Source organism: Cervus elaphus, chromosome 2 (genome assembly GCF_910594005.1).
Source record: "Cervus elaphus chromosome 2, mCerEla1.1, whole genome shotgun sequence".
Taxonomy (NCBI): Eukaryota; Metazoa; Chordata; class Mammalia; order Artiodactyla; family Cervidae; genus Cervus; species Cervus elaphus.
Window position 1 is genome coordinate 2,219,537 of NC_057816.1, and position 26,938 is coordinate 2,246,474.

General features: G+C 54.9%; 1 protein-coding gene across 4 annotated transcripts in view; it reads left to right on the forward strand.

The window, feature by feature from the left end:
* The window catches only part of KCNQ1 (potassium voltage-gated channel subfamily Q member 1), a 365,808-nt gene that overhangs the window by 272,643 nt on the left and 66,227 nt on the right, over positions 1-26,938 (forward strand). Inside the window, exons 12-15 of one of the 4 annotated variants that reach the window (XM_043923785.1) lie at positions 15,820-15,895; positions 21,133-21,201; positions 22,316-22,362; positions 23,204-23,265. In XM_043923785.1, coding sequence (XP_043779720.1) covers positions 15,820-15,895; positions 21,133-21,201; positions 22,316-22,362; positions 23,204-23,265 — 254 coding nt within the window. Of the gene's footprint in view, positions 1-15,819; positions 15,896-16,318; positions 16,510-21,132; positions 21,228-22,315; positions 22,363-23,203; positions 23,266-26,938 lie in introns of those variants that run through there. The other 3 variants (XM_043923798.1, XM_043923794.1, XM_043923807.1) reach the window with 3 other exon arrangements.

Here is a 26,938-nt window from a genome sequence, read left to right on the forward strand (position 1 = left end):
GTATGATTTGCAAAGAAACAACTAAAAAACAAAACCAAAGCCTGCAGCAGATACCTCACTTCCTTGCGGTGTGATAGAGCAAGCCTCAGACAGAGAGCCACAGAATTTTCCTGAATGGGCGTGCCCCCAGCCAAAGAAATAAAGGAGCAGATGAAATAGGAGGTGGAATCAAGTGAAGGAGGCCCCCGGATTTCGTGCCGTGGGGACGTGTCCCTGCGGGGAGGCGGCGCTCTGTCTGCAGGCCTGTGCTGAGCGCAGCTCCCAGCTCAGCCGCGCGGTTTCCATGGCGGTCACCTCGCCAGTGCGGGGGCAGGTCCTGACCGCCTGCGGGCCTCGCCCTTGATTTGACTTGCTGATTGAAAGGCCGCACACCCAGCCCAGGCCTGAGCCCTGTGCCATCACAGATGAGCAGAGTCTTCTAGACCTTCCTCCCCAGCACATGGGCGCCTGGGGTCTTGCGGGGCGTCAGGTCAGGGCTCATTGTCGGCTCCAGCCTCTGAGCTGGACACGGGGGCTGTCTGGGCCCCATGCCTCAGCCCCGGTAGTGACGGTGAATCATACAGTGATCATTTGATTACAGTGTTTGGGGCTCCCGGGTGCCATGAGAGCCACGGAGTGGGGCCACCCCAAGACCTCCCTGGGAAAGGGGTGTGGCTGCACGTGAGTGAGGGTGGGCTGTGTGACCAGGAAGGAGGTGAGGGCGGACTGCAGCCTGCCTGGGGCCTCACGAATGGACGAGACTGTAGCCCTCGATGTGGCAGTGGTTCGTGGACGTGGGAGCCGTCGGGCGAGGGGCCCTGCAGAACCAGCCCCCACAGGGCCTGGGCTGGGCCCTTCCGCTGACAGCTGAGGCTGTGACCCCCGTTGGAGGAAGCCATGGCTGGCCAGCTCTGGACCACCCTCCAACGGGCTCTGGGTCAGCAAAAGACAGCACGGTGGCCTCTTGTTCTACCTCTCCTCAGATGGCTTCTCAGACCCAGGCGGGGCCAGGCTGGGGCACCTCACAGCATGTCCTAGGCTGTTTTTTTCCAGAAGCCAGTGGGCTGTGTGGGCTGGGCGGGCTGGTTTGAAGTCTCTGTATTGCACAAGCCTCACCCCTCAGGGTGCTATCTCTAAAGAAGTCACCAGATTCAACCACAGACTCCCCTCACCCCTCAGGGGTGCATGCAGAGCTGGAATCCAGAGCTGCCCCGGGGAGGATGGGTCAAGGGCAGCGAGGTTTCAGCCAACCCAGGTGGGCAGGCCTCGGACACAGGGCCCAGACTAAGCCGGGTTGGGTGCAAGGGGGCCTGGGGCCTCCCACCCACCCCTCCCCGAGACCTGAGGCAGAGCGGGAGGATGAGTGAGCCATCATGGAGACAGCGCTCACCCCGCAGTCTGGCCTCCGTGCTGCGGGCCCAGTCCCTGAGCTCTACTTCCCTGGGTCTGAAACGAGGCCACCTTGCCTCCCTGTGAGAGCCGGCGCTGGGCAATGAACACAAGCCAGGCCTCCGAGGGAAAGGTGACCACAGCTGGCCGCCTCTGCATGCCCTCCACAAACCCCTTCCTTTGGGATGACCTAAAAGGGAGAGTCTCCAGAGTCAGCCACTTTCAAGGGCGAAGGGGCAAGTGTTCTGGGAGACCAGAAGGCCTGTTCACGGAAGTGTTTCTGGGTGGAGACCTTTGGGGCCAGAGCTGGCGAGGAGCTGGTCCTCTGTGGCTTCGGCTGGGCCTCAGGCTGCCCTGAGCGCTGCAGTCCAGGCTCTGACCCGGGCAACACCCTGCTCTCTGGTTCAGTCATTTCAGCTCAATAGTGTTTCCTCTCTACTTCTTCTTCTTGTTCAGTTGCTCAGTCGTGTCCAACTCTCTGTGACCCCATGGGCAGCAGCACACCAGGCCTCCCTGTCCTTCACCGTCTCCCGGAGTTTGCTGAAACCCATGTCCATTGAGTCGGTGATGCCATCCAAGCATCTCATCCTCTGTCGCCCCGTTCTCCTCCTGCCCTCAGTCTTTCCCAGCATCAGGGTCTTTTCAAATGAGTCAGCTCTTCGTATCAGGTGGCCAAAGTATTGGAGCTTCAGCTTCAGTCCTTCCAATGAATATTCAGGGTGGATTTCCTTTAGGATGGACTGGTTTGATCTCCTTGCTGTCCAAGGGACTCTCAAAAGCCTGCTTACTTTGGGTTTAATTTGCTCTTCTTTTTCTAGTTTCTTAAGGTAGAAACTTAGATCATTGATTTGAGACTTTTCTTTCACTATGTCACTGAATAAATTTCCTTCTGAGAAATGCCTTAGCTAGGTCCCTCACATTTTGATGTGTTTGTTCAGTTTAAGATGTTTGTACCAAATTGTGATGATTTGTTCCTTGAAAATGTGATTGTTGTTGTTCAGTCGCTAAGTTGTATTTAACTCTTTCCAACCCCATGGACTGCAGCACACCAGGCTTCCCTGTCCTTCCCTGTCTCCTGGAGTTTGCTCAAATTCGTGTCCACTGAGTCAGTGATGCTATCTAACCATCTCATCCTCTGTCACCCCCTTCTTCTTTTGAAAATTTGATAGAACTTGGGATAAAACCATCTGGGCCTGTTTTCTTTTTTTTCTTGTGGGAAGACATTTAACCACCACTTTAATACCTTTAGTATTTGTAAGCTTATTTAGATGTTTTATTCTATCCTGAGTCAGTTCTACTGAGTTATGTTTTTCCCCCTGAGAATATACCTGTTTCTGTGTAGGTTTTCCAAAGTTTTTGGCATATAGTTGTTGAGAATATTCTTTTATTATCTTTAAAATCCCTATTTTAGTGTTTTCTTATTTTCCTTTATAATATATTTCTATCTTCTCTCAGTCTTACCAGAACTTTATCTATTTTGTTAGATTTTTTTTTAAAGAACCAGGTTTTTGCTTTATTTAGAAATTTTAAAGACTTATACAAAGGGAAAGATATACCATATTCATAAACAAAAGACAATGTTATAAAGATGTCGATTAATTTCTTCCTCCTGCATCTGCAAATTCACTATAATTCCAATAAAAAGAGGGTTGGGTTTTTGTTTTGTTTTGTTTTTTCGTAAAATTCCTGTGGAAGAATAAAAAATTTCAAATACCAAGACCTTCTTAAGAAGATCAAAGAAAGGCCTTTCCTTCTAGATATCAAGACATGATATGAGACATAGTAATTAAGATGTTGCAGTGAAAGTGCAGAAGTTGGTAGTCAGCCCGGGGAAGAGAGCCCAGAAAGGACCTCAGGGGCACAAGGTTTTCAGGGATGAGCAAAACAGCATTTGCAATCCGTGGACGAGGTGGTGACCCATCATGGAAAAGTGAACTTGGACCCCACCTCACACCATATGCAAAAATTCACTCCAGATGGGCCTAAGAGTTAAGTGTTAAATACAGAAATTTTAACCTTTAGAAAATATAAGTTAGTTTGTATCTTTCAGAACTTAGCACAAGAAAATATTTCTCACATGGGACACAAGAGCATCCACCATGAGAGGAAAATATTAACAAGCGTGTTTCTGTAAAATAAGGAATTCTGTTTGTTAAAAGACACCTTGAAGAAGGAAGAGACAACGTGCAGCCTGGGATTTGCGTCAGTTTCTATCGTTGCTGTCACAAATTCCCTCAAAGCGAGAGACTTCAAAAACATACTTATCATCTTTCAGTTCTATAGGTCAGAAGTCCCATGCAGCCTAAGGATCTGGACAGTATCACAGGGAAGGTTTCTTCTTGATGACCCGGCAGACAATCCATGCCAGCACTTCTTCAGCTTCTCAAGGGCCCTTGGCCCTCTCCTCTATCTTCAAAGCCATCACCTTGCTGCTCTCAGGCATTTTTCCCCCTGTCGTAACTTCCTCAGCTGGGAAGGTTCTCTACTTTTAGGACTCGAGCATCTAACTGCGCCCGACTGGATGATCCTGACCTCTCTCCCCATCTCAAGCCACAGAGCCTGAGTTGCGTCTCTAAACTCCCTTGTGCCACATAAGGGGACACATTCACAGGTTCTGGGGATTAGAACCTCTTTGGGGAGCCTTTTTCTACCTAACACAGGAGCAGGTGTTCCCAATACATAAATTGACCCAAAAAATGGTTGGTCAGTAGGGAGGGAGGGAGGAAGTCGGAGGGTGGGGAGCCAGGGAAAGAGGAGGAAAGAAAGAAAGAGAAAGAAAGGGAGGGAAGGAGGGAGGGAGGAAACAGAGAAACAAAGAGGGAACCCGCATAGGCAATTTATATCTAACCAACGAGTATAGGACTTCCCTGCTGGCTCAGTGGTAAAGAATCCACCTGCCAATGCAAGAGACGCAAAAGACATGGGTTCTATCCCTGGGTCGAGAAGATCCCCTGGAGAAGGGAATGGCAACCCACTCCAGTGTTCTTGCCTCGAGAATCCACGGACAGAGGAGCCTAGTGGACTACACAGTCTGTGGGGTCACAAGCTAAGGATACAACTTAGTGACTAAACAACAATAAAGATCAATAAGGACACAAATGACTGGACAGAAAAGTGACCCAGGCTGGGCCTCCGCCGTGGGGGATGCACACGTGGCCAGCCGGGTGTCTGAGAGCATGGCTGACCCCAGTTCCATCTGGCGTGAATCACGATGCCTGATCGCTGGGGCTGCAGACGGGGGTGTGGGACCCGGGGCCTCTCCTGCACTTCTGGTGGGATGCCTTGGAGGGTCACCATGTACAAGGATAGTGTGGCCTCACCTGTAAGACTGAATTTCACACCCCGGTGACCCAGCTATGGCACACCTGGGTACTCACGCAAGGAAAGCTCCAGTCCACCGCCAGCTGGAGCAGGCAGCCCGGAGTGCGTCACCAGGGGTCCTATCACCGGGCAGAACAGGCGAACCAGACAGATGCAGATGGACAGGCCTTGGCAACACAAGCCCGAGGAAGAGCATGATACGCTTCTGTAAAGATTAAATCACTAACAGACTGTCTGTGCCCTTTTCTGGACGCACAGAAATCTGATAAAGCTGCATAATCAACAAAGCACGGGGCAGGGGACACGTATTCAGGTCGCCGGTTTCCCGGGGCGGTGCAGGCAGGTGGAGGCTTGAGTGGGGCCTGATGGGGTTTAGTTATTATTTTAGGCAGCAGGCCCCTGAGTTTTTCTACATTATTAAGAAACAGCAACCAATTATATAATGATATATTAAAAAATTAAACCCCACAACCAAGTGACAGTTACTCATTTGTTCCAGATAAACCCAGCCAGTTCAATATGCAGAACTTAATCAACATAACCCATCACGTCAACAGGCTGAAGAGAAAACTCGAATGAGCCTATCTAATGAGGTGGAAAGAGTGTTGATAAAATCTAATATCCGTCCAGTCCTTCTCTTTGCCAGGGGTGGAGGTGGGGGAGGCTGTCTCCTTTCCCGGGCAGAGGGGAGGGGAGATCCGCTCACCTGCGGGGCTCAGGGGGCCCGTCCCACCTGCCCCGTCTCAGTCGTCCTGTCCTTCGGCCGAGCCCCCCCTGGGGAGAGGAGCAGGCCCTCTGAGAGAAGGGCCAGCCTGGCCCTTCCGTGCAGACTGCAGAGTCCTGTGTCCAGCAGGGAGGCCGGCCATGGGGTGTCACCAGAGTCGGGGCCAGGCCACAGCAGGCCTGAGCAGAGCCGGCAGGGCCTGGGGCCCCCAGCCCTGGCCTTCCATCAGCCTGGGATAGGGGAGCTGCTTGGTGGCAAAGGCCACGGCTTTGTTCTGTGGACCCAGCAGAGGTGAGCATGGCGGCAGCCTCTGGGGCAGTCACTGGGTGTGGTCTTTTGTTTCAGCGAAGTGGGAGCTCTCTCCCTGAACCTCACGCTGCGCCCGGGCCTGGCCAGCCACAGTCAGTGGGGCCCTTCCTGCGGGGGCACCCAGGGAGCCCCCGCCCCTCCACCTGCTCCCACACCACCTGGGGGTTCTGCCAGAGTTGAGGACCTGAGGCCAGGGAACGTTGCGCCGTGGCTCAGGCCCAGGATGAGAGAGGAGCTCATGGGGTCCGTGGCCCTGACCCCAGAGGAGAAATCTCAGGGCCTCCCAGAGCCTGCTTCAGCTCCGGTTCCGTGTATGTGTGTGTGAGAGCACGTATATGTGTGTGCGTGTGAACATGTGTATGTGTTAGCATGTGTAAGTTGCCGCCCCCTCCCGTGTAGGTGTGGATACATCACCAGGCCTGGGTGCTGCATGGATGTCTCAGGTGGGCCCAGGTCATAGCAGGATGGGGACACAGCCTCGAATGTCTTCTGCACATGGGGCCCCCATTGTCCGGTAGCATGGGGGGCTTGCCCTCACAGGAGAGCATCTCATATACTCGGGGCTCAAAAGTAGTCAACCTGGGGCTACGTAGAAACCACTTGTCCCAGAGAACCTTAAAAGCTGCTTATTTTTTTTAAAAACCATGGAATGAATGATTGTAAAATGCACAAATCCTAAATAAACAGATCAGCCCAGGTGGCTCCGTGGTAAAGAATCCACCTGCTAAGCCAGGAAACTCAGGAGACATGGGTTCGATCTCTGGGTCGGGATGATCCCACATCCTGTGGGCTTTCGTCTGTGTTCCCCGAATATGCGGTGACGCTGAGCACCTTCTCATGGGCCCATTGACGCCTGGTGCCTGTTCAGATCGTCTTTTTAAAGTGCGCAGTCTTCTCCTTGTTGATTCGTAGGTGTTCTTGACATGCTCTGGATACAAGTCGTTTACCAGAAAATACCCTTTCCCAGCCTGCAGAGCATCTATTCGTGTTCTTAACGATGGCTTTTGATGTATGGGAAGCCTTAATTTTTATAAGGAAGAGCAATTTGTCAAATATTTTATTTTGTAGTCAGGGCTGCTTGTGTTTTGGCAAATCTTCCAAGGTCATAAAGATAATCCCCTCCTCTCTTCTGCAGTCCTGATGGTCTCTGCCTTCATGCTTTGATGTAAAACCTAACTTGAATTAATTTTATGACTGATGTGCAGCGGGGATCATGGTTCATTTTTTTTTTTTCATACAGCTATCCAAACTGTCGTACTACCATTGATCAAAAAGGACATTCCTTCCCTCCCAGATTGAAATAGCGCCTCGGTTATAAACCCAGTGACCACATATGCGTGTTTATGCTTCTGGATGTTTCATTCTGCCCTGCTGACCCATCCCGTCTGATGCTGCTTGTCAGAAGGTGTTCAGACTGCATCTCTGTAATATGTTCTCATCCTGCAGCTTCACAGCACGTTTAGAACTGAAGGAGCACACCTCTTCAACGTCATTGTTCTTCCAAATTGTCTTCTCTATTCCTCATCGTTTGCTAAATGTTCACAAATATTTTAGAATCAGCTTGAAAATCCTTCCCATAAATAAATAAAAGCATTCTGTGTTGACTGGAATCAGATTTGATCCACACCTCAAAATTCACATCTAACAAATATTAGTCCTCCAATTTATGAACATGTCATAACCGTCAACTGATGTAGGGATTCTTTAATTTTTCTCACTAAACTCTAGAACTTTTTTGCATATAGGTCTTGTTTATCTCCAAGAAATTTCCTTTCAGGTATTTTATGGGTTTGGACGCTGTTATCAGCGGTATTTCTATTTCATTTTCTAATTGCTTGTTACTAACATATAGAAAAGACTTCCCAGTGGCACAGTGGTAAAGAATCTGCCTGCTGATGCAGGAGACTCAAGACATGGGTTGAATCCCTGGGCTGGGAAGATCCCCTGGAGGAGGAAATGGCAACCCGCTCTAGCATTCTGGCCTGGGGAATCCCGAGGACAGAGGAGCCTGACAGGCAGCAGTCCATGGGGTTGCAAAGAGCTGAACATGACCGAGCAGCTGAGCAGACACAAATGTGCTTACGGCTGTGTTTGTGGCTAACTCACAGAAATAGAGTCGATTTCCGCATATTGTCTTTAAAATCAGTGTTCTTGCTGAATTCATTTAACAATGGAACAGTTTATCTGAAGATTCTGTTGGGTTTTTTTAAAATATATATGATTATGTCATTTGTCAGTGTTGACAAAACAGTTTTATTTTGCCCTGTCTCATTATTCTTTCTTATGTTTCCCTTTTCTTACCTCAGTGCATTGGCTGAGGCTTTGGAGATAACATGAAGTAGAAACAGTAACGACAGACATCCTTGTCTTATTCCCCATGGCAGGAGGAAAGTGTAATCTTTCACCATGATGTATGATGGCTGCTTAGATTTTGTTTCTTTCTTTTTATGTTTGATTTTTACATAACAGAATTGCCTTCTATTCCAAGTTCTCTAAGAGTCGTGTGTTTAATTATGAATGGGTCTTGAGTTTTATCACATGTTTTTTCTGTATCTTGTGAGTTGATTGTATGTTTTTTTCTTACTCGTTCTGTCAATGTAGAGACTCGTTCTGTCAATCCAATAATGGTGATTGGATTTCAGATGCTAAACTAAACTTGCATAACTGGATTGAACTAGGATTGTATGTCTTTACATATGGTGTTGGGTTCAATTTGTTGGTATTGCATGTAGGATATTTGCATCCTATGTTAATGAGAGATGTTGGCCTATGACTCTTCTTTCTTGAAACATCCTTGTAGGATTTTGTTGTCAAGATTATACTGACTCATAAAAAAAATCTTCTAAAAAGGCTTGTATAAAATTGGTGTTATTTCTCACCATTTAAGGAAGAATCTACCCGTGAAGTCATCTAACCTTTAAATGTTTTGTGTGTAAATTTCAAATCTAATTTATTTAATTAATATTGGGCAATTTGGATTTTTAAATTTCTTCTTCTATCTACTTTTGTATATCATGGTGTTTTAGAAGTTAATCTATTTTATCTAAGCTATCAAGATTATTTTTGTACATCATATCATCTAAATGTATTTTTAAATGTCTCTAGCTAGTCTCTTCAGAGAATCAAGTTTTGGCTTTGTTGAATTTGTTAATGAAATGTCCATTTTTTTTATTTCACTAAATTTATTCATTTATCTAATTCATTTGTTTCATTGCTCTCTATTATCCCTTTCCATCTACCTTCTTTGGGCTTACTTTACTATTTTTTTTAAGTACTTGAGATAGACTCCAGTCTCCCCTCTTCTCTTAATGTATGGTTTAAGGTCATAACATTTCTTCTAAGCACTTATTTCATGGTACCTCAGCACTTATTTAGCTATAAGTTGTGATACAAGACATTTTTATCGTTATTCCACTAAAAATATTGCATGAGCCTAGAGTCTGCCATATAGAGCAAAGTCAGTCAGAAAGAGGGAATCCCAGCGGCTCAGTGGTTAAGAATCCATCTGCCAGTGCAGGAGATGCAGGTTCAATCCCTGGGTCAGAAAGATCCCCAGGAGAAGGGAATGGCAACCCACTTGAATATTCTTGCCTGAGAAATCCCTCGGACAGAGGAGCCCAGCGGGCTACAGTCCATGGGTTCACAAAGAGTTGGACATGACTGAGTGACTCAACAAGAAGTCAGAAAGATTGTATATTAATGCATGTGTATATGGAATCTAGAGAACTGGTAATGATGAACCTGTCTCCAGGGCAGGAAAAGAGACCCAGATGTAGAGAACGGACTTGTGGACGCAGAGAGGGAAGGAGAGGTTGGGATGAACGGGCAAGTAGCAGTGACATAGATAACAGTACCATGTGTGAAATAGCCAGTGGGAACCTGCTATGTAGCACGGGGCACTCAGCTTGGCGCTCTGTGATGGCCTAGAGCGGAGAAATGGGAGTTGGGGGGAGGGAGGGGGCTCAGGATGGAGGAGACGTATGTATGCATGTGGCTGATTCATGATGACATCATGATGATAGCAGAAGCCACCGCCACACTGGAAAGCAATTATACACAACAGAAATAAAGAAATAATAAAATAAATTTTACTTAGTAAAAAAAAAAAAAGAAAAACTCTTCCAATTCTTGTTAGAGTTCCTCTTTGACCCTTAAGGTATTTAATTTCTAAAACACTTAAGGATTTTCTAGTTATCTTTTCCTTATGATTTCTAGTTTAATTTCTCTGTGGTCAGAGAACATACATATATGACTCAATTTCTCTGAAATGTGTTGGCACTCGCTCCTTAAGCCCTGCATGTGGTCCCCCCCTCCGGTAGAAGTTCTGTGTGCTCCTGGGAAGCTGAAATGCTCCCAGGACACTGAGCACGGTATTCTGTAAGCGTCGACCACATCAGGCTCGAACCCAACTTGTTCAGACGTGTTTGTCTTCCGATGTTTTCACAGCTCCTCTATCCATTACCCACAGAAGGGCATTCAAATCTCCCACCGTGATTATGGATTTTCTCTTTTACCTTTTAGCTCTGCCAGTTTTTGTGTTATATATTTGAAGCCTATGTTTTTAGGTGCATACAGATTTATAACTGATCTCTCCCTACCAAATTTTGAAATTTTCCTTTCTTTGGGCCATGCCACATGGCCTGCAGGATCTTAGTTCCCTGACCAGGGATTGAACCTATGCCTGCTGCACTGGAAGCGTGCTGTCCTGACCACCAGACCGCTGGGGAATCCTCTTGATCAATTTTTAAATGGTGACATATCCCTCTTTGTTTCTGGTAATACTTAAAGTCTGCTTTGTCTAATGTTACTTTACCTGAACTAGCTTTCTTTTGGCAATACCATTATATATCTTTTTCTATCTTTTTACTGTCAACACTTCTAAGCGTTTCTATTTCAGTATATTTACGTGAAGTATAAAAGTGTCAGTCGCTCAGTTGTGTCCGACTCTTTGTGACCCCATGGAGTATAGCCCACCAGGCTCTTCTGTCCATGGAACTCTCTAGGCAAGAATACTGGAATGGGTAGCCATTCCCTTCTACAGGGGATCTTCCTAACCCAGGGATCGAACCCAAGTCTCCTCCATTTTGCAGGCAGATTCTTTACTGTCTGAGCCACCAGGGGAGCTAGGCAACATCAAATTATTTCTTTAAAATCCCACCTGACAATCTTAGTCTTTTGGTTGCAATATATAGTCCCTCTGCAATGCATGCAATCTACCCTCTCAATCTATTTCTCTACTTGTTCCATCACTTCCTTTTGACCTCCTTTCCTGCTGCTTTGGATTGATCAAAAATTGTTATTAATTAATTTTTATCCCCTCTCCACTTGTTAACTCTACAGCCCTTTATTATCCCATCAGTGGTTGCCTGGAGATGATCATACACATCCTTGACTCACTGGAGTCAGCCTCAGTTGAGCACTTTGACCGTCACCCTGACAACACGTGGTGTTCACAACTGTTTAGCTCCACGGACACCCCCTTCCTTGTGCTATTTTTAATCATGCAGTTTTAGCTGTAGCTATACATTAAACCTCAGGAAACATTATCCATGATTGTTTCAGTCAATTTAATTTACTAATTTAAACTTTCTCACATATCTGTCCTTTTCTACAGTCTTAATTGCTTCTTGTATTGAAATATCTCCATGTGTCCTTCTGGGGTCATTGCTGAGTCCCGGGGAGCCCCCAGACTCATTCTTCCAGTACAGGTCTCACCACCGTGGATTCTCTTGGTTTAGTTTGTACCTTCTCTTATTATTATTATTATAGAAAAACATGCATAACACAAAATATACCATTTGTATCATTTTAAGCATTTTTAAATGCATCATTCAGGGTCATTAATTCCATTCACGTGGTTGTGTAACCATCACCCCATCATATCCAGAGCTTTTCACCTTCCCAAACAGACACTGTGTCCCCATGAACACTCCCCTCCACCCCTCCCACCCCCCACCCTCCTACTTTCTATCTCTGTGGATTTAATGACTCTAGGTCCTCATATAAGTGGAATAGTACAGAGTTTATCCTTTTGTGACTGGATTATTTCACTTGCACCTTCATTTCTAAAAATACATTTGATGGGCATGGAATGCTACCTTGGTAGGAATTTTCCTTGAGCTCTTTCAGGATGTTATTCTGGCTTTCATCCTCCGTGTTGACAAGTCACCCATCAGGATAATGTGTCATCATACACACACCCCCTCAGTACTTCTGTGCCTTTGGCCTTCAGCAGGGGGACTCGAATGGGCCTGGATCTTTCTCTCCAACTCTCCAACTGGAGCCAAGTGAAAAGAAAGTGAAAATGTTGGTCCCTCAGTCATGTCTGACTCTTGGCAACCCTGTGGACGATAGCCCACCAGGCTCCTCTGTCCCTAGAAATCTCCAGGCAAGAATACTGGAATGGGTTGCCATTCCCTTCTCCAGGGGATCTTCCCGACCCCAGGATCAAACCCAGGTTTCCTGCATAGCAGGCAGATTCTTTACCGTCTGAGCCACCAGGGAAGCCTGGTGGATCCAAGGAGCTGCTTAAATCTGCAGCCTGATGTCTTCCATCATTTGGGGAAAATTCCGAACCATTCAGTCTTCAAAATTACTTGCTCTCCATCTTGTCTCCTCTCCTTCTGAGATGTCACGTGTGTTAGAACCTCTAACCATATCTCAGATATCTCATGTTTTTTCTATATCTTTAATTCTGCTTTCCCTCTGCACTCCATCCTGGCTACTTTCTCTAGTTCACAAGTACTCTCTCTTTTTTTTTTTTTCCTATGTCTCCTCTGCCATCAAATTCATCTCATTCATTTTTAATTTCTATTGTCTTCTGTGCTCTAGAATTTCCTTTTTTTCCCATTTAATATAAGTTTTACTTCTCTGGTGAAATTCTTCATCTTGTCTTCTACTTTCTTGAACCTATTTATCAATGTTATTTTCAAGTCCTTAAGTTACAACTCTGAAGCAAATCGTCTGATCTATTTGCTCCTGAATCTGTGGGTCAACATTTTGGGTTCCTCATCTGGGTGGTTTCACCCAGCTCCTTCAAGTGGCAGCTTGGTGGTGACTGGGTAGTCTCAGCTAGCCTCAGGAGTCTGGAGCCGTCAGGTTGTTAGGCAGGGTGCCTCAGCTCTCCTCCATGTGGCTTTTCCAGCAGCCCAGCTCAGACAGGTCCACAGGGCAACAGTATTCCACAATGGTGGAAATAGCAGGGTTGGGGGGGGCACTCTGATGGGGGGAACTGCAAAGGACTTGCACCCATCTGTAACTTTCCCCAGTCTGCCCTCTGGCCATAACTTTATACACTTCCACCAAAGCAAGATTCACATACCCCTCAAAGAGACCTCAGAGTCTCACGAAATTAGAGATGGTACCATACCCAAAGTCCAGCATCTTACAACTGGCCTATTTTTTTCTGTCAGCCTCTGCCCGAAGCCTGGTCCCAGCACTATTTTGGGATTGATGCACGTACCCCACTTTGGGGTCTAATTTCTTTTAATCTATTGATGCATAGCAAACCATGCCTACACTTCCTGGCTTCACATCACAACTCTCGTTATTCATGACTCTGTGGGTCAGTAATTTGGGCTCGACTCAGCTGGAAGGCTGTTCTGGGGCTTTGTGTTAAGTGACTCATCCAGCTGCGGTCACCTGGCGGTCCATCAGGGCTGGACAATGGACGGTGGACGATGCCCGCACTCACCTGTTACTGCTCTTGGCCTGGGCACCTTGTTCTCCACACGGCCTCCCAAATCAGCCAGTTCAGGTGGTCCACGTAACCACATTCCAAGAACACATGAGTTATACACGGTGGGACTTCCCTGGCTTTCTTTTCATCACAATAAAGGTCAAGTTCAGCCCGAATTCAGCTAGTGGGAAAACCAACCCTTATCTCTTGGTGGAGGAGCTATGAGTTGACTCAATGCACGTGAGTGAGCAAATGCCGGGAGGTAGTGAAGGACAGGGAAGCCTGGTGTGCTGCAGTCCCTGGGGTCTCAAAGAGTCGGACACAACTTAGCAACTGAACAGCAATCTACCACCCCTTGAGATATGTTTCTGTGGTCTCTTTTGTCCCTTGATTTTCAGTCTGTTGTGTATGAAATAAATAGAGGCTCCATGATCTTGTCTCCCTAAGGATGTCATGGTTTTCTCTGGAGAGCCAAAGGTGCCTGACCGTGCACTTGCTCCAGGTGGGGACTGAGGTGATTTGAGGCCATGGCAGGACTGGGGTCTCCTCTGAAAGCTTGGGCTGTTTACCAGGACCCCATCTCCTTGATGACTCTGAGCCAGAATCCTTCTCTCCTCCATAACATGAGTCTGCAGGGGCCTCTGCTTAGCTCTTTGTCCTTCTGGCAGCTATTCTTTGCTCCATTTCTCAGAATCTCACCCCGTGCTGTGCAACTTAGCTCACAAACACTTCCAGGAGAAACGGGGTGAAAGGGGCTCCCTTCTCCCTTGCCCCCCCCACCACCACCGTTCACCAGGATCTTGGCCTGTCAAGTCCTGGACGTCTTCGGAGCCCTGGCCTCCTGCTTATCTCGCCAGCCCAGGGAGTCTCAGCCTCACACTCAGCCCATGTGCCCCACACAGTAAACGCACATACGCACATGTGGGCTCACCCGGCTTGTTTCTCTCCTGGGATCTCAGCCCGCGGGGGCTTCCTTGGTCATAAAGCTGTCACACAGCTGTGGTGGTGTCTTCAGCAGAAAGTGCGATCAGGCGCAAGCTTCAGAGCCAGAAGCAAAGTCTCCACTGGTTCCATGGGTATTATTTCCTTCCAGACTTCTTCTGTGCACATATATCAGCCATTGTGTTCCCCTTTTGATGATGTTTCTAGAAGGAGCTTTGGGGTTTCCCAGGTGGTGCTAGTGGTAAAGAACCTGCCTGCCAATGCAAGAGACACAAGAGATGCAGGTTTGATCCCTCGGTTGGGAAGATCCCCTGCAGGAGGGCATGGCAACCCACTTCAGTATTCTTATCCAGAGAATCCCATGGATAGAGGAATCTGGAGGGCTATAGCCCACAGGGTCACAAAGAGTTGGATATGACTGATGCAACTTAGCATGCACACACACACTAGAAGGAACTTTAGAGGGGAGAAAACACAGCACCCTTAGCAGAGTGGTTTTTGTTGTTGTTCAGTCGCTCATTTGTGTCCAACTCTTTGCAGCCCCATGGATGGCAGCACACCAGGCTTCCCTGTCCTTCACCATCTTCCAGAGCTTGCTCAAACCCATGTCCATTGAGTCAATGATGCCATCAAACCATCTCATCCTCTGTCATCCCCTTCTCCTCCTGCCCTCAGTCTTTCCCAGCATCTTGGTCTTTTCAGATGAGTCAGTTCCTTGCATCAGGAGGCCAAATTATTGGAGCTACAGCTTCAGCATCAGTCCTTCCAATGAATATTCAGGGTTGATTTCCCTTAGGATGGACCGGTTTGATCTCCTTGCAGTCCAAGAGACTCTTAAGAGTCTTTTCCAACACCACAGTTCAAAAGCATTAATTCTTCGGAACTCAGTCTTCTTTATGGTCTAAATCTCACTTCCATACATGACTACCAGAAAAACCATAGCTTTGACTTTATGGACCTTTGTTGGCAAAGTGATGTCTCTGCTTCGTTGTGGCTAAGGTGGCTTGGGTGGCATAGGTAGTAACTATCCCTGGCTGGTTTGTCCCGTCCTACATTTTCCAAGTGGGTACTGATGGGTGGGCCATGGAACATTCCAGCTGCAAGGGGCCTTAGGGGTCATCTGCTTGTACCCCCACCCCACTGTACTGGTGAGGAACCCGAAGGCCTCAAGGTAGAAAGAAGCCTGTGTGGCTGTACCGTGGGTAAGGGGCCTAGCCACTGCCAACACAGGACCCTGACTCCAGCCCCACTTCTGAGCGACGAGCAGGGCCAGGGTCCCTCCGGGGCCCCCGTTAATTAAAAGCCTCGCAGCCTCAGCAGGACGGGGGCTTGCAGATCCCCATCCCGGGAGGCTGAACGTTCTCCTTGCTCCGAGAGGGGCCCATCCGTGTGCAGTGGGGACACGTGGGCAGCCTGCAGGCCTCTGACAGTGGCAGGCGCGGGTGACCACCCTCCTCCTCTCCCTTCTCCACCGCAGGCTGCGGGAGCACCACCGGGCCACCATCAAGGTCATTCGGCGCATGCAGTACTTTGTGGCCAAGAAGAAATTCCAGGTGAGTCCTGCACTCGGCCCTCCCGCCCTGGTCCACCCTGAAAGCCGCTCGCCCACCCACAGCGCAGACCACACCTTGCCATGTCTGAGACCTGACCCTCCACCCATCAAACACCCTGCCATGACTCCAAGATCCGTGTCCAAGACAGCTGGCCCTGGAGAGACGTTTCCCCGATTGGGCTGGACCCTGGGGCCAACCCAGAAACACACGGGGCCCTGGAGCTCACTCGCCCCCTACCCCCACCCCCAGACAGGAGTGGCAGTGACCCAGGGAGGGGGCAGAGCCAGCCCTGTGTCACCTGGACAGGAAGCACCTTCCCCAGGCCTGCTCAGGGCTTTGGTCCCCATCACCCACCCTGTGTGAGTCGGAACAGACGGGTGTGACCTCCCTGGCAGCCCAGTGGCTAAGACTCTGTGCTCCCAGTGCAGGGGGCCTGGGTTCAATCCCTGGTCAGGGAACTAGATCTCACATGGCACCGTGAAGACCGAAGATCTGCTTGCTGCAACTCAGACCCTGCTTGCTTCAACTAAAGACCCCGCTTGCTGCAACTAAGACCCTGCTTGCTGCAACTACGACCCCACATGCAGCAAATACTGGCACAGCTAAATAAATAAATATTTAAAAAAACAAACAGAACAGAGAGGAGGCCTGGCCCTGCTCTGTGCCCTGGGGTGGCCCCCTTTACAGGGACAGGTAGGGTCTCCCTGGCTAGGTGGGACTGGAGACTGTGGGCTTCCCCATCAGCCCTCCTTCCAGGGGTGAGCCTCCTACAGCGGCCCCTGGACAATGCCAGGTGATGACAGGCTTGGCATCTCTTTCCTCTGTGGAGACTGTCATCTGTCGGAGGAGGGGGCCCAGCTCAGCCTTCCCTCGGAGAACATGGAGCCTTGGGAAGCAGGGTCCCCTGGGGGAGGGCCTTCTCTTTCCGGAAGGCTTGGCCACCACTTCCTTTTAGAAATGAGTTCCTGGCGGAGCCAGGTCTGGGCGCCACTCGGAGTCAGCAGCAACGTCCAGACCCCCCGGGCCTGCGTGCGGCACCAGGTGGGGAGGTTGGGGTGATGTGTTCACGCCCCCGAGCAGTCACAGCAGGGCTGGGACGAGAACAGACGCATGTGCCCTCCGGTCTGTGCCTCCCATCCCAGCCTACAGGCTTGACTCCAGTCTCCCCAGCAGAGCCCCCACCCAGCCAGGACGGGGAGCCAGACTCATTGGGGAGCTCTGGACAGACCCCACCCCAGCAGCCCCAGGGAAGACCTCTTTCTCCTCTGGAGTGGGAACAAGAGCCCAAGGGGCTGCCCAGGACCATGCCCACCTGCGCCCTCAGCCTTGCCAGGATGCTGGTCCCAGCACACACAGTCCCCTCAGGAGCAGGGCAGGGAAGGGGGTGGGAGGGAGGGGGAGGGGTGGCACACAGTCCCCAGGGGCGTTGTGCTGCCCGCCTGCCCATCTGTCTGCCCGCAGCCTGGCAGGAGGCTTCCCCCCTCCCCAAACTGGGCCAAGTAGTGTCAAAGGCTCCCGCCAGGGCCTGGGACCCCTCATTGTGGGATCAAAGAGTCCATGAAGGCCATTCCCAGCCGGCACCGGGAGGTCTGCCCCTCACTGTTCTGGGTGAGATCTGATGTCCCTGGATGGTCTGTGGGCCTTTGGGTCTGTGGCTCTCCTTCCCCGAGGCCCGGCTGCCCTGGTGGAGCCAGCAGAGGGGCACCTGGGGAAACAGGGAGCTCGAGGGTGCTGGGCAAGGATGGGCTGACCTCCCAGGTGGGGCAGGAATGGCAGGAACCTCCGCTGGGATCAGGTCTAGGCAGGACTGTCCCCAAGAGCAGAGGAGACCCAGGAAGGGCCCTCACTGGAGAATGGCTGGTGGTGATGGCTGAAACATCTGATGCCAACCTGGGGGTGGGGGGAGTACAGAGGGGTCACTGGGGCTCTTCCAGGATGGGGACAGTCCCCAGCCTGAGCAGCTGGGTCACTGTGGTCCCGGAGCAGGCCCCCGCTGGGCAGAGGCCGGAACCTGCTGCCTGGGGCACCACTAGACCATGCAGAACCATGCCAGGGTGGACCCCAGGCTTCCTGGGGGCTTCTTCCAGGTCTGGGATGCCCACAGGGCACGCCCAGCTCAAAGGTGATGTGAGCAGCTTCCAGATCAGAACCACAGATGCCCTGGGCAGACGGGCATCCACAGTGGTCAGAGAAGGTGTGGGTGCTGGGGAGCACCTGTCACAGAAACGCGGGCAAGAAAACCAACAGCTGGCCTCAGTGGGCACCCTGCCCTCCCTTCCAGGCTGGCAGTCTCCCTCTGCCTCAGGACACAGGCCAGCGTCCTGCAAGCAGCCTGGGAAGCTTCTGGAAGGAGGCCGGGCAGCCCCACCCGGCCTGCTCCCTGCCCTCCCCAGTGCACAGGGCCCCTGAGGGCCTTGAATAGAGCAGGTGGGGCCTGTGTGTGGAGGAGCTCCTCCTGCTCTGCCCTTGGGACAGAGGCTCTCAGGCAAGGCCCAGGTCTGGGGCGGCTGGAGGGGTGTGGGCAGCAAGAGGCCTCCAGGGAGGAGGGACCCAACAAGATGGAAGTGGTGGATGAGGCCCTGGCGGTAAGGAGCTCCTAGGAGTTCCCGGGGTGGCCCCTGCCCCAGGCCCAGCTGCCAGGGCCCCTCCCCCGCAGCAGACTGTCTGTCTGCCCACACGCCCACCCCCATCTGGCCCCAGGGGCAGCAGACGTGGCCGGTGGCCCCCCTGCCGGCCTCGCTGGCCGATAAGTACCCGGCTGGCCGCCCCTGTGTCTGGCTGGAGGAGCCAGAGCCTCTTAGCCCTTCAAGTTTGCCTTGAACTCCCGTGTCCACCGTCGGTCAGTCTGGACAGCCCGGCATTATCTCGGCTCATCTCAGGCTCCTGCTGCTGCCGCCAGAAGAAATTAGCTTCAGAGAGAAAGCGGAGATGAGCTCTGCAGCCAGACCCCAGGCAGCCACTTGACAAAGGCCTCCAGGAGCGCCGACCAGACCCTGGTGGGGGCGGGGGGCAGGGCGGGGAAGGGGGGCTTACCCACTCCAAGATGAGTCTCAGGGGGCCTAAGACGCCGCCAGGCCATGGGTCCTGGGTGTCAGTCGGCCGTCGGTTGCCCTGCTGAGGCCCACACCCTGCACAAGGCGAGGCGGGGGGCCGCGCTCACAGCCCCCTCTCCACCTGCTCCTGCGGGCGCACACACACCCGTCCCCTGCACTCTCGTGCCTTCCCACGGGGACATCTACGTACATGTGTGCACACAGAGCCCCTCAACACACTCAGGGCCACAGTGGTCCGTGACCCCCCAGGGTGTATAGGAGACCAGGACAAGGACCCGCTCCATTCCAGGCCAGGCCTGCCCGACTTTGACCTCCGTACCCCGTCTTCCCTCTTCCGAGCCTGCCCAGGCATCTCCGCTCAGGACCACCTCCCCGTGGGCACTAGACGCTGCAGACCCTGGGCCCAGCCACAGCCACCATCACAGCCCCTCGGGCTCTCCCGGCACAGGCCCCTCAGGAGCCCCCAGCCCCCTCTCTCCTCACATCTTACTTTACCCTCACTCCCCTGGTCAGCCAGAAGGCTCAGCAGCCCCATCTTACAGAAGCAAACACTGAGTCCTGGGCCCATCACCCAGCGCCAGTCTCACACTTGTCCTGGAGCTGGGTGTGTGGCATCAGAGAGCCTGCCAGAGTTTATCTCACCCCCGACCCCACGATCCTATGACGGGCCTTGCGTCTCAGCCATAAGGGGATGCAGGGTGGTCCCAGAGTCCGAGGCGGGGCTGGGTGTCAGCTGTGAGGGCCCCACCTGGCGAATCTTCTGGGGACAGGAACCGCCCTGGCCTTCTTGTGCCCAGTCCCTGATGCGGGGGAGGGTTCCGTCCTGCCTCAGGATTCTGGGGTCCCAAACCATGTAGGGAGTTGAACTTTAGCTGCCAGTGTTGGTGGCCGGGCCCCTGGGCATGTCCAGAGGGGCCCAGAGATGGAGGCAGGACTCTGCCCTCAAGGGAGCCCCGTCTTTCTGGGAAGGCAGAGCTGGCCTTGCCCTTAGCCTAGGGTAGCCCACCTCTGGGGTGGTACTGCAAGGAGATGTAGGCCCCGGGCAGGCAGGGAGGACAGGGCCCCTGGGGCTCCCAGGTTTGAGACCTGGCCCTGGCCCTTGACAGGCATCTGAGCCTTATTCCTTCTCATCCTCTGACCCTGCAGCCCCGGCTCGCCCTGCAAGCTGTCAGGAGTTTCTTGCAGGCCCGCTACCCTCCGCCCTGCCATCAAGAAGCAGTAACCTCCCAGCTCATCACTAGTGTGAGCCCTTCAGGGTTAATGAGACCACCGGGGCCCCCCCAACCCTGTCTGCCTGAGGTCCCCCCAACAGAGTCTCTTTTCCCAATGAGCCCTGCTTGCTTGTGTGGGCAAAGGGCCTCCTGAGCCATCAGACCCCCACTCAGCAGTCCCCTGCTACCTGGGTGGGACCTGCAGCCCGTGGGCTCCTGGGATCGAGGCCATAAATGTGGCTGGAGGTTTTGCTGACATCCTGAGAAGCCTCCTTCTCTCTGTTGTGGTTTCACCTGAGCCCCGGATGCATTTATGGGCTCAGGGCTGGCGCCGAGCCTGGAGCTCCAGGGTCCCCTGCCCTGCCCCCCTGGCCCAGGCCCATGGTGGGACCATCCTCTCCTCCCAGGAAGCCTGGAAGCCCCGGCAGGAGGCCTGACACCCACAACAGGCACTGCAGGCCGAGGCTGTCCCTGGGGCCCCCTCTGCTCACCTCAGGGAACTGACTGCCGGGGAAGGGGGTGAGGTGGATCACCCCCACCCTGAGAACAGTGTGGGAGCCTGCCAGCGAGGGTGTGGTCAGCTTGGGGCCAAGGCCAGTGGGGGCTGCACAAAACTGCCCTCTTTTCCACTGACCGGAGCCATGCTCTTCCCCCTGCCCTGGGCCCTCAGCTGGGCCAGCTCTTCCAAGGCAGTTTGGAACCAGGGCTGGGGGCCTGGGAAGGGAGAGTAGGCAGGTCCCTGGGTCCAGAGAGGCCGAGTCACTGACCCGGGGTCACCCACCTCCTGGGTGGGGTGAGGAATGGGGGATGTGGGCTGAGCCCAGCCACGGCGAGTGCGCTGATCCCGGCCCGCCCCTTGGTGCCACACGGGCGGCTCCTTAAATCCCGGACGCTCATGGAGGCTAGGCACCGTCCTGCGTCCCGCGCTGGCCCGCACGCGCAGGCACGGCCTGATTCTGTCTCTCTGCTGCAGCAAGCGCGGAAGCCCTACGATGTGCGAGACGTCATCGAGCAGTACTCCCAGGGCCATCTCAACCTCATGGTGCGCATCAAGGAGCTGCAGCGGAGGTGGGCGCGCCGGGCCGGGGCGGGGCGGAGTGTGGTCAGGGCGGGGCGGGGCGTGGATGGCAGGGGCGGGGCGTGGGCAGTGTGGGGCAGGGCGTGGCTGGCAGGGGGCGGGGCGTGGGCAGTGTGAGGCGGGGCGTGGATGGCAGGGGCGGGGCGTGGGCAGTGTGGGGCGGGGCGTGGATGGCAAGGGGCGGGTGTGGATGGAAGGGGGCGTAGCATGGATGGCAGGGGGCGGGACGTGGGTTGCAGGGGAGGGGCTTGAGCAGTGCGGGGCAGAGCACGGGAGCTCGCTCCAACTGCACCAAAGTCTGGGGGTGCCAACACTTCACATCCCAGCCCACCCGCTGTTGAGCAGGCCCAGGTCAAGCCTCGGGAGGTACACGGCTGGGGGAGACCCTACCGGTTGGGCGCTGAGCACCCCAACTCTCGGAAGCCCACGTGTTCTGGCTTCTGGCCCAGGGTCCAGAGAGCTCGTCCTCCTGGAGGCGCCTGCTCCTTAGGGGCTTGCGTGGGCTCAGACCAGCTGCACATCAGCGGTGGGCTGGCCTGGGGACCGAGCTCTGTGAGGCACAGGGTGTGGCTGGGAGACCACCCATGTTGACCACCCTGGCCAAGCAGGAGCTCAGGCTGCCTGCCCCCTGTTCACCCCGCCCCTGTCACTGACCTACAACAGGGATGTGAAGCCCATCCAGCCCAGTAACCTGGCCTTGCCCTGGAAGGGACCTCTTGCAGTCCTGCCTCTCTGGACACTTCCAGGCACCTGGCCTGGGGGCATTTATGAAGCAGCCACAGGACACTGGGCGATTCTGGGATCCTGCTGTACCCAGGCAGGATGACAAAGGGACAGTCCAGCAACTGCCCTTCACTTCTGAACCCCCCACCCAGGCCCCCCATGGGAGTGTGGGCCTCTGGAATCCCAGAGGCACCTGGCTGGTTTTGGGGTGGTGGCAGGGGGTGGCCCCCAGAAGGGGTGGGCAGCTTGTCTCACTGGGGACATTGGCCCATCCGCCCACTGATCAGCCAGATGTCGGTGTGGTGCCCAGGGCCACGCATGAGCTGGTCTCCATCTCCTTCTCCCCGCCCCCCAGGCTGGACCAGTCCATCGGAAAGCCCTCCCTCTTCATCTCTGTCTCAGGTGGGTTTCTGCATTGAGGCACCCTCAGCATGGCAGCCTGTGCCAGACCCGCCTACCATCGCCCCACCCACGCCTGCCTCTCCCCACCATCTGAAAGTGCATGTCTCGCCCGCAACTCCAGGGAGATGGGGGCAGGTCGACCCACCCTAAGCATGGTGTCTTTGAACACAATTTACACGGGATTTGCAGTTAGGACAGGAACCTACAAGGGTCCTGATAAGGGCAGGCCTTTCTAGGCCATTGATGATCTGGGTGTAGAAATGTGCCCAGGTCTTTGGGAAGGTGTGGGCCTGGAAGTGGGGCTGGGGGCTGAGAAGCCAGCCAGAACCTCGCAGCAGAGGTGGGTGCAGCTCTCCAGCTCTGAGGCGCTGGGGAGCAGGCTGCGGGTCACACGGGGAGAACAGGGCCAGTCCAGTTCCTTGGGGTTGCCCTAACCCAGGTTCAGGCAGGAGGCGCAGCTTGGGCAGAGGCAGGACAGCGGGGGTTTCAAGGGCAACAGGCATCCCCGGCCAGAGCGAGTGTCTCCCGGGGGCGGAGGGCACAGTGGGCACCATCTCAGGCAGGCTGTCCCTGTCTTCCGCGCTCTCGGGAATCAAGGAAACGGGAAGGGTGGGACACTGACAAGCCGGCCAGCGCCCGCCCACCCCCTCCCCCTCCACCATCGCCTCCTGAAGTTCCCACCACGGAAGAGCTCTTAGGAGATGTCCTCGGAGGTTCAGACCTTCGACTCCAGCTCCCTCACCCCCCGTCACCCTTCTCCCCCAGCCCAGCTGGGGTCACCTGCCCACCCCACCCCATCGGCTAGCACCGGCATCCCTGACTTGGGTGCTTTACCCCACAGAGAAGACGAAGGACCGCGGCAGCAACTCGATCGGCGCCCGCCTGAACCGCGTGGAGGAGAAGGTAGGCGCCTGAGCCTGTGTTGGTTCCCACGGCCGCAGGCGGCGTCCTGGGGCCTGAACAGGGCTGTCCCCAGCGGCGCTCCATGCTGCCACTCTGTGCCCGGATGGCGCCCTCGGCGTCTGGGGTCTCCCTCCGTCCCTCTCCCCTCTTTCCTTCCTCCTTCTCGCCTTCCGTCCGTTCTCGTGTGGCCTTCCTGAGGCCGGCGCCATCTACTTCCCCGTGTGCAGTGGGTATCTCCCCGCGGGAGGGAAGAGGATGCTGGAGTCCAGGCTGGTCTGAGACCTCACTCAGGGGGCATCCTTAGGGGCAAGTGGCACCGAGTGCCCACAGGCCCCTCCCTGGCGTAGCTGAGGTGGGCATTGCTCCCCTGGCCCCAGCCCGAGGGCACTCAAGGACTTGGAGATGCCGACAGGGGCACAAAGGTGCATCATGCGGGGAGCAGGGGCTGCGGGCCCCAGGACCCTCCACTGCGGGCATCTGAGCGAGGGCAGCAGGAGGTGGGCAGTGTCTGCCCAGGCCCTGCTGGGCGTCCAGGCAGGATGTGGACGTCCACGCTCCCTCCGCTCCAGAGCACGGCCGCCTCAGTGGCTGGGGCGCCCCAGTCCTTCCGGGGCTCTGTGCCGGCATCCTGGAGCCGCCATGGACCTGTGGGACGGGATGGGCGGCCATTCTGCCCTGTGAAGTCTCTGTGGTTAGGTGCAGGCTCTTATCGTGCCAAACAGCTCGTTCATCTACATGGACTTTATCTGAGAGCCGCCGGGGGGTTAAAAATAGAGGAATCACGCTTGGGCAGGGAGAGCATCCACTGCTCCGTTTCCTGGGCAATGCCTGGCTCTGGCCCATGTCCATCTCTGCTGCAGCTGGGCGGGCGGGCAGGGGCATGGCTCCCAGTTGCTGCCCCACCCTGCCCCCAGCCCGGGCCTGCAGGACTACCCTCTGCCCACCTGCAGTCTTCCCCGGCTGGGGCCGGTGTGGGGTCACGATCCAGTACATGGGGTCCAAGAGGGAGGGTCGCTTGTGCAGGTGAAACGGGGGCCCTCACGCGCCGGCCTGCCCCTCTGGGGCTGTGTGACCCCAACATCCTGACCTCACGGGAAGGCTGGCCCACCTCGGTCAGCACAGGGCCGAGCAGGGCCTTTGTCCTGTCCTACAGCAGACCATGCAGTGGTAGATGCCCTGTCCGGCAGGATGGGAACTGAAACCCAGAGTGGTCAGCTCCCCAGGCCGGCGGCATCAGAGCCTCTGGGGCCCTGGACTCTGCCTTCTTGCTGGCCGGTCCTTGGCTCTCACTCTGCCTCCTGTGTGTGACCAGGGCTGGCAGCTTCCATGAGAAGCAGCAGGTGACCCTGCAGCAGACCAGGCCCTCTGGGTGGGGCTTCCAGCCATCACAGGAAGCAGAGGGGGCCTTTCCTGGTGGTCCAGGGGCTGACTCCACGCTCCCAGCACAGGGAGCCCAGGTTCAATCCCTGGTCGGAACCCAGATCCCACAGGCCACAACAAGAGAGTTCACATGCCCATCCCACATGGAGCAATTGAAAACAAGACCCCTTGTGCCACAGCTAAGACCCGCTGCAGCCAAATAAATATTTCAACAGAAAAATAAAGGAAGCCGAGGTAGAGCCAGGGAGTGGACCTGGCCCCCGACCCCCGCGCCTGGCCCCGGGACAGCTTTTGCTGAGTGACCCCCACAGCCGGCGGGGGCTATGGTGGCCCCCGGGCCCGTGAGCCGGCACCCTCCCAGCTGCCCTCGGGGCACCCACTGTCCCAGCGTCCAGACACTCACACCGCCCTGTGTCCCTGCCCTGGCCTGGCTCTGTCCCCTGTCCCACTGCCCTGGGGCTTTCCTATCCTACGACTCTGCCCTATTCTGGACAAGCCACTCCTTCAAGCCTAGACTGGAGCCCGGTGTCCTCTGGGGGTGGTGGCGGGCCGCCCAGGGTCCCCTGCAGCCCTCCGGGCACCTGTGGGGTCTAAGAATCAAGACATGGCCCTTAGTCAGCCAGGGGCAGTGTGGCGGGCGAGGTGGGGCCTGTGCTGGCCATGGGGGTACCCCATCGCAGACCCACATTTCTTCAGATCGGAACAACAAAGCGGGGGAGGGTCCTGGAGGACACGGTTTGGGGGCAAGGCCCCTGCGGCCTCCGCGCCCATCAGGCTCTACGCCCAGGAGAGGGGCGGCCTGTTCCCAGGCAGCGAGGAATCTGCCTCGACCCCCCTGCCCCGCGGAGCTGGTTAGGCCGAGAGGCTCCGTCACTCAGAGTCCCGAGCCTGCTCCACGCTCCCCGCCCCCGTGGACGTGCGCGGACCCAGGCGAGGCCTCTGTGGGCCCCTCCCCCGCCGGCTGACGCCCCTCGCGGATGGACCCTGGGAAGGGGCCGTGCTGGGCCCCACGTTATCGGCTTATCGCAGCGGCCATCAGGACCATAAACAACCCCCTGGCAATCCTGCTGACGCGGGAAGTTGGGGGCAGGAAACGCAGCAGCCGTCCGGCCTCAGACGCCCAGCAGGCCCGCGGTGGTGGCAGTGCCAGCCAGCCCGCCAGCCAAGCCCCCCCAGGCCTTCCCCGCACGCCGGGCGGCCTCAGGCCGGAAGGGAGCCTGGCCCCCAACTGCTTCCTCATCTGGGCTCCGGCCCTCAGCAGGGAGGGCAGCGGCCTCCCCCCAGCCGGCTGGCAGCCGCAGGAAGAGGGGCTGGGAGAGGAGGGGGAGGGGGCTCGGGAGGCACACGGCCCCCCACCCCCCAACCCCTGTCTTGTCAGGGGGAGCCCGGCACACCTGTCCCTGGCCTGGGCTGGCTGTCCAGGCCTGCCTGGCTCCAGGGGCGTGCAGGGCCGAAACAGCGTCCTGCCCGGGGCCCACACCCCGCACTCCCCACCCCGGCCTCACCCAGGGGCCTGAGGGACCTGCAGGTCCCCAGAGGAGACGCAGGAACTGCTCTTGCTCATCGGGTTCTGTACTCGGAGGAGGGAGGAGGGGAAGGACAGCCTTTGCCCAAATAAATTCTCTTTTACAAGTGGGGAAACCGAGGCCCAGGGAGTTTGTGCAGCTGTCTAATTAGCTAGTTAGAGCTAGCCCCAGCGGAAGCCATGGACAGAGGGGCAGATAAGGTGGAGAGAGACAGCAGAAAAGAATTTCATAAACACAAGGGGTCTGGTGAGAAGAGGCCGCGTCAGAGCAAGGAGGGCCAGGCTGGGGACTGGGGTGGGGGCAGGCAGCGGGGTCCGCTGGCGGCCGTGGTCAGACTCTGCCCCGGTGGGGGGGTGGGGACGCCTTGCCAGCCCTGGGACGGGTCCTGAGAACACGACCCCCAGCCCCCGGGCCCCTCCCTATCAGGGCTGCCGCGGGGCAGGGACCCTGGGCTCTCTGGGGACCCGATGAAGCAGTCGGGTCCCACCTCCCCCCCCAGTGTGTATTCTTAGCTCTGGCCCCTGGACCTGCTGCAGTGTTTACATTGAGCCCTGTTTATTTTGCAAGCTCAGCTCACACTGCTTTTGCTGATATGAGGAACACAGTGGGCTGGGAGAATTTCTTTCTTCTCTGTTTTTGCCGGAAATGTTCATGGCTCAGAGCCGGACACCGGGAGTCCTGGGTTTCCAGGCCCCAGTTCAGAGAGCAAGGGTGGGAAGGGCCCTCCCCCACCTGGCATTCCTTCACTGCCCCCTGTCCTAGAACCC